The sequence below is a fragment of the Camellia sinensis genome, chromosome 15, assembly GCF_055761805.1.
Source record: "Camellia sinensis isolate YWXY chromosome 15, ASM5576180v1, whole genome shotgun sequence".
NCBI lineage: Eukaryota > Viridiplantae > Streptophyta > Magnoliopsida > Ericales > Theaceae > Camellia > Camellia sinensis.
The window spans coordinates 19,158,403-19,165,801 of NC_138975.1; the positions used below are offsets into that span (position 1 = coordinate 19,158,403).

Below are 7,399 nucleotides of genomic sequence, written 5' to 3' on the forward strand. Positions count from 1 at the left end.
CAACATGTTGACATAAATTATTATACGGGTCAAACATATTATATTTGAGTTATGTATGTTCAATCTAAACACAATCTATTTACTATTCGTGTTATTGTGTTGTGTCATAATCAAGTTTATATAAAAAAGGATCAATCATAAAGCTTTAATTACCTGTATTTGAGTTCCGTGCCAAATTCTCAACCCTACCTAAATGATATAATCAAATGATTGATGAAATTGTATTTTATCTTGATATATTTTTTATTTATTTATGTAAATATTTTTAGCTACTTTTTTTTGTAATTTTGTAGAAAATATTATAATTAATAATTTCTTTTAGAAAAAATTACACACACCACTCCAAATTTGAAAAAAAAAAAATAGTTAGTCGATATAATTATATTATATTAATATCCTTTGAAATTTTAATTTACATAATAATTAAAAAATATTAATCTATAATTTATTAGTTATATGAATAAAAAATAATATTATCATCTTTTTTAAACTAAAATGTATGTTTATTTTTATATATTTTAATATCTACTCACTATTTGTGTTAATTTAACCCATTTAATTTTACTAAAAAAATTAATATAATTAAGTTAAAAATATGAAAGTAATTGTATTTTTTTTTTAATCTCATAAGAAATTTATGTATGTAAACACCATAGATTAAAAATATAATAAGTGGTGTTTGATGAAAATTTGGATATGGTTAATAAATTTTGATTCAATAATATTACAAATTCACCTTTATCAATTCAAAATTTACTTAAAAAAATAAATGAATGGCTCAAATTCATTTCATATGTGAACTCCACACTTCATTAATTCAATCTTCACTACACAAATATATTCTTCATTTTCATTTATTCTTTTTCCTTTTTCATATTTTCAATCTTCGTAAAAGTGGTTCCTAACATTTTTCATTTTGATTTGATCTTTTTCCTTTTCCATATTTTCATTGATCTAATCCCGAGCAATAAGACTATGTGCATGTAAGTCAAACACAAAATGCTACACTGATATCTCATAAGGGGTGGATTCTAAAATTTACCCTTTCTGAATATCTGTATTTGGTATTTGCATTCTTAACCTTCCTTAATCATGAATCAATTGGAGAAAATTACAAGCCTATGTTTGGGAAGAAGGTTTTGTGACTTTTTTTGCTAAAATAGTCATAAAAAATAAAATAGGTTTTTTAACTTAATAAGATAAAACATCACATCCAGATCATAATCATTACATTCTTTATCTCACAAAAAAATTAAAAAAGCCAAAAGTCCTTCCAAAATCAAGCCTTTTAGCCCCAGACTAAAATATTCAAAAAGTCCAAAAACCCAACCCACTTTCCAAACGAAACCTACACTTCGGTTCATTACATATTTTTAAAGGTAAATTATACTAACGGTTTCTATAGCTTAAGAATTTTTAAGGGCAAATTACATGATCATTATCTAAACACATAATAAATATTAATTTGGTAAAAAAATAAAATAAATAAAGGGGGTTTTTTTTTAGGGTCTCTGGTATTAAGATTTTATAGCATAAATGACATCTAATATTTTCATAATGTCTAAGGTCCCTCAATTTGATCCAGAGAAATTTAATTCAGAGAATTTCTCTAGACTTCCCAAAGAAATTCTATCCAGAGAAATTCTGAACCAGAGAAATTCTCTTCAACTCAAAGAAATTCTCTGCTTCTCTCTAGAAAAATTTTTAGATTATGTAAAGAACTAACAGCTATGGATTTTAACTCAAAAAAAAAACCACCATCAACACTGATGCAAAGAGAAATGTGCACACCAGACAGATCATACACAAAATTATTACACTGAGTACAACTAAGAAACAAAATTTCTTTGAACTTTCAAATTTCTCTGACACACTCTCTAGAGAATTTCTCTGACCTTCCCTCTTCTCCAGAGAAATTTCCCTTCTCTCCAGAGAAAATTGAAATTTCTATGAACAAAATTATTTGCTTTTATAGAATCATTTCTCTGTGAAACTAGAGAAAATTCAAATCCTTTACTAGAGAAAATTCAAAATCTTGTACCAGAGAACTGAGTACAACCAAGAAACAAAATTTTTCTAAACTTTTAAATTTCTCTAACCCACTCTCTAGAGAATTTCTCTGGCCTTCCTTCCCCTCCAGAAAAATTTCCCTTCTCTCCAGAGAAAATTAAAAGCTCCCTAAACAAAATTATTTGCTTTTGTAGAATCCTTTATCAGAGAAAATTCAAAATCTTATACCAGAGAAGATTGAAACCAGAAAAAATTCTAAATCTTTATCAATTGAATAGAAAAGAAAGAATGAGAAGTGTAATATATATATATATATATATACTAATAGTACACAACCAAAGTAAAGTGCTGACTAGATTAAATTCTGGACCAGAGACTAAAACACAGAGAAAATACGTCTTCTATTGATTTGAAAAGTTACTGAAAATAAATTGCTCAAATTCATACATTTCGCACTACCAATGGCCGACATACATACGCAGCTCAAACAACAAGAGCTATTAGAGAGGGAGAAAGAGATTCTAGGGAAAGAGTTTGAGATTTCAGAGAGAGAGAGAGAGAAACAATGGCGGCAACGTATATTTGATGTTGTTTCCTACCAGTCCATGTGAGCGAACCGCCGAGGTGCTCGACCAATCTAGGCTTGGCGGTGGGTTCAGATCATATGGCGATGAGTCTTCGAAATCACAGTGGAGCCGCATAGGAATGGAGATTCGAACCAAGAATTAGGGTCGTCTCCTGCTGATGAGGTTGATGATTGGAGGGTATCGAAGAAGTTTTTATCTAGTAATGGTTTTGAGAGGAGAGAGATGAGGGTTTTTTTGGATCTGAGTTTAGAGTTGATGATTTTAAGAGTTGGGTATCGAAGAAGAGCTTTGTTCTTTCAGAAGAGAGTCAAATTTCTCTGGTATGATATATGGGTGTGGGTTTAGGGATCTTAGACATCAAAAAATAATATTGTGGATATTTTCCATTACTAAAAATGAGAGAGGGACCTTAGACTAATTTTCCCATAAATGAATGTCTAAAAATTTATCAATTGTGATTACATTATCATTATCATCCAATAGTGTAACAATTGTAATTTAAAATAATTATAAATTAACAACCATTTGAGATTTTAAAAAAAAAGAAAAAGGAAAAATTAGAAATAGATGAGATAGTCAATCAGAAGTTATATAAAAAAGAATATAATTTTCCTAAAAATATAAACCCTAAATCCAATTTCTCAACAATTGGGATGAACCCTTGAAAGCAGGTATAGATACGCAGCAATGGTCTGATCCGAATGCATCCTAAAGTTGTGAGCTTCAATTTTTAAAAATGGCAGCTGAGTCCTGTGTTGCGAATGCAAAATATACATATATACATGACAATCATAAGGGATCACTAGAAACCCTCGATTCACACCATGTTGTTGTTCGAAAAAGCAGTGCAAAGGCTTTCATTGTATACCTCTCTGCTCTTCTTCTCACAATAACTGCCTTCTCTCTCTTTCTCCTACAGGTATACATACATAGTATATTGATAATATATATTCTCTGCTGATTTTTTATTCTTCATATCTAATAGTGCAAAGTTTTCACTTTCTGCTTGTGGGTTTAGTGAAAGAAAGCTTTTTTGTTGCTACTTTGTTTGAGCAACTGTTTTGTGTTCATGGGTGTACCTATTTGATGCAATGCAACAATCTTGGGAAATTATAACAGTAAAAAGGGTGTTTAAATTTCTGGGTATCATCAACATACATGTAAATCTTGGAAACTCTGCTAAAGATATTCAATTTATCTCAATGCCAGAATGATGATTTACAAGATTTTACTTGTGGAGTGTGTATGTGTGTGTACTATTTGAAGAATATCACAAAATGTTTTTGTTATGGGACCCGAGTTATGCGTGATAAACTCTGACCTGATGATCCAACAAACAACAGGATGGATCAATTCATGTACTTCTTTGGAGCTTATTTTTAAGTGCATTCCTTGTCAAACAATTTATTTGGAAGCCTGTTGAGAAAGGTGAGAAGCTAGCAAAAAGGGTTTCTTTGCTCTGAACTTCTGTTTGCAGGATTTAATTTGTTTGGTTTATATTATTAGTAATAGCTTCAAGTTAATTTGGATGATGACACTAACTGTTATCCTTGTTTGGAGGCATTGCAAAAGCAGAGGGCATTTCTTTGTCATTATCATAAGTTTATTTATCCTGCATTCTCCTTGTCTATCATCATTTTCTTGTGAAAATGGTTTAGTTCGCCAAAGTTATTGCACTATTCTGACCATATGATCAAGATATGAGAGTCAGCTGAGTTGTTTAAAAAACATTAACAATTTTTTTACATGTAACATGAAGTGCTGGACCAATCCCTTTAATTAACATATTGCACTTTGTTGAAAAAGTTACAACTGCAGAGTTCTTTGTTATGGTTTCCCTACCAAGAATTGACATGTCTAAAACTTATTGACAGATCATATGTAATCAGGCTTGTCCATCACCAATTTAGGCGCTCACATTAGTCTATCTTTATTTGCTTCAAAACTGTGTGTAAGTTCATTTGTATTATCCTGTCTATTTCACAACTTTTGTGAAATTATATTCTTCAGTATTTAATTGTTGAGGACATATTGAAACACATTGCTGAGCAGCACGTGTATTATTTATAATATTTGTCTGGTATTTTTAAAATTGACTAATGATAACTCTATTGTCCTTCTAAGCAACACAAAGAAAACACAAACATAAACAAGCATACATATATCATACAAGCCTACAAGGGAAAGAGCATTTGTGAACATGTATATTGTCTTGCAGCATAAGGTTCTCTCTCTCTCTCTCTCTCTCTCTCTCTCTTTTGGTCTGCACAGCATAAGGTTCTCTAATTCTTGAAAACACAAGCCATTTGGTAATTACATATTTTTTTCCACAAATTTAGACTATTACACCGGCCATTTTTTCTGAATTGTATGTATGTTTTTGATATGTGGACTATTAAAAAGTGGTTATGAGAACAAGTTGGATAACATTCTCTGATATTTATCCACTCTCTCTCTCTCTCCCCCCTAAAAAAAAGATAGTCTACAAACAAATTAGAGTAATTCCCAAACAAGTAGTATGAGGATAAGAATGCTTGTTGTCCTAAATTAAATCTTCATTATGTTATGTGCAGTTGATAGCTGGTTTTTTATGATGCAAGATTGCGGCTGTTACTTAGCTTCCCTTATATTTTTTCCTTTTTTTAACTTCCCCGCAAGATAAGCTAGTTGTTTATTTGTTTCATTTTGGGGAGGTATTTTCATTACCTGTTCACTTTGTTTTATGTCTTAATGTTTCAGAGTCCATCATAATCATGCCAGCTTTTGGAGTCCAGCTTGAAACTCACTACAGCAGGTACTTCCTTATTTTTTTTATGTATGAGATTTTTTCATTTATTGAGAGAGTGGATCTAACTCCCATTTGCAAATATATGTTAGGTGTCAAACTGGAAAAAGGAAAAGTTGGTTCAATGGTACACTCTGTTTATTAGAATGTCTCTGCTGGTTCTTTGAATAGCAATGTCCAAAAAAAAATATATGGATATTGATTGGTGCCTATTAGGACTGCAAATGAACCAAACTGTTCATGAATAGGCTTGGCTCAGCTCGTTTAATAAATGAGCCAAGCTTGAATAAGTTTGGCTCGTTTATCTTTATTTAAATTATATAATAAATATTTATATATTCAATAATATATAAATAATTACATTATTTATATATTCAATAATATAAATAGTATTTTTTATTTAAATAATATAAATAATATTAAAAAATATGTTATCGAGCTGAGCTCGAGCCCAGTTGTTTATCGAGCCGAGCTTGAGTCCAGTTACTTATCAAGCCGAGCTAGAGCTCAATAAATGAGCTCAATAAGCAAATGAGCTGAGCTCGAGCTCAGCAAGGCTCAGCTTGGCTCGGCTCGGCTCGGCTCGTTTGCAGCCCTAATGGCTATATCTTAGGATGCTTGTTTTTAAACAAAACAAAAGCTATGGAACTCATCCATTCATAAGTATATTTGTGATATTAAACTTAAAAATCATATCTATCAAACTGAAGCAACAGTTACAAAAGAGCACTGGTTGGAGTATCTCTTCTTCCCTTTTTTTCCATAATCCAAAACATTCTCCAATTTTTCTAGCCTAAAAAAGAATATGGCCAACCTTGCCTTTAGCTGCTCAATAGCACCACTAGAGTAGTTTATGCTTAGGATCTCCCTTCTATTCACCAGTTCAAACAATCACGAAGAATAATATTTTGTTTTGCCTGTTATATGTATTTTTTCTCCTTTTGTCATTTCTAATCATTGGCTTCACTAATACTACTCTTTTTTTCCTCACATAGTGGGAGAATAATCCACCGCTTCATTCCCATTGAAAAGATTTTGAAACCTGTCCTGAATGAATGTGTGACCCCAGTCACTTGTTATTGGAACTTGTCTCTGATTGTACGTGAGGAAGAAGAACTTATGTTAGTTTTCAAGGTAAAATGATGTTTTCTCATTTGTACTTTCTATGCTTTTCGGAAAAACCTAATGATGATTATAACTTAAAAAGTCACAAAGAACAAGTGAGCCTTGAAGTGCATATTATAGTGCATAGAGGATTTTCACACCCCACATGTGGGACCCATCCCATGTCCCATTCTGTGAAGAACAGCTGATTGCTAAAGCAGTTGAATAGGGTGATTTATTGTTCAATAAATAAGGAACTATTTTTTGCAAAGATGTTGCCCCTTGTTATTTCCATTCAGCCCCCACTCTCCCTCTTTGTACTGACTCAAATAGGGCTTGAATTCTTGTCCAGGAACTTCACCCACCAGTGAAAATGTTAATCCCAATCTGGAAGGCGTTATGTGCTGCCACTGACAACCCGGTCACTCAAGGTCCAAGTAGATAAAATAATCAATGGTGTTGAACTGTTTCGAATAAAGAGCTATGATGCACCACAATCTACCTTCTCGGACAGTTCCTGGTCAATGGTATCTGATATAATATAACATCATTATGAGATTGGCGACTGTGCTAAATTTTGTTCCCTCAACTGAGTGTTTTGTACATGATTGAATTGATATACATTTCATATTTTGTAAACAGAAGATGGGAAATTTTAAGAAATTGATTTTACCAATCTATTCGTTAGAAGAATCAATATAGTGTCTGCTTTAATCCTTTTACTGGTCACTGCACTTCAAAATATGTAAATCATAGGGAATACATATTCTGTAAACGGAAGATGGGAAATTTTAAGAAATTGATTTTACCAATCTATTCGTTAGAAGAATCAATAGAGTGTCTGCTTTAATCCTTTTACTGGTCACTGCACTTCAAAATATGTAAATCATAGGGAATGCATATTCTGTAAACG

General features: G+C 31.7%; 1 protein-coding gene across 2 annotated transcripts; it reads left to right on the top strand.

The window, feature by feature from the left end:
• The first annotated feature begins 3,190 nt into the window (after nucleotides 1-3,190).
• Nucleotides 3,191-7,314, top strand: LOC114313378 (uncharacterized). Of its 2 annotated transcripts, XR_014356211.1 has the most exons (6): nucleotides 3,197-3,516; nucleotides 3,941-4,025; nucleotides 5,337-5,391; nucleotides 5,475-5,509; nucleotides 6,378-6,516; nucleotides 6,839-7,314. XR_014356211.1 is itself a non-coding variant. In XM_082907775.1 (5 exons), the coding sequence occupies exons 1-5, from the start codon at nucleotides 3,334-3,336 to the stop codon at nucleotides 6,929-6,931; spliced, it is 555 nt and encodes a 184-aa protein (XP_082763901.1). In that variant the 5' UTR covers nucleotides 3,191-3,333; the 3' UTR covers nucleotides 6,932-7,314. The 2 variants fall into 2 exon arrangements, 1 of the variants encoding a protein (XP_082763901.1); XM_082907775.1 differs by lacking the exon at nucleotides 5,475-5,509 and having other exon boundaries at nucleotides 3,191-3,516.
• Nucleotides 7,315-7,399: the final 85 nt, after the last annotated feature.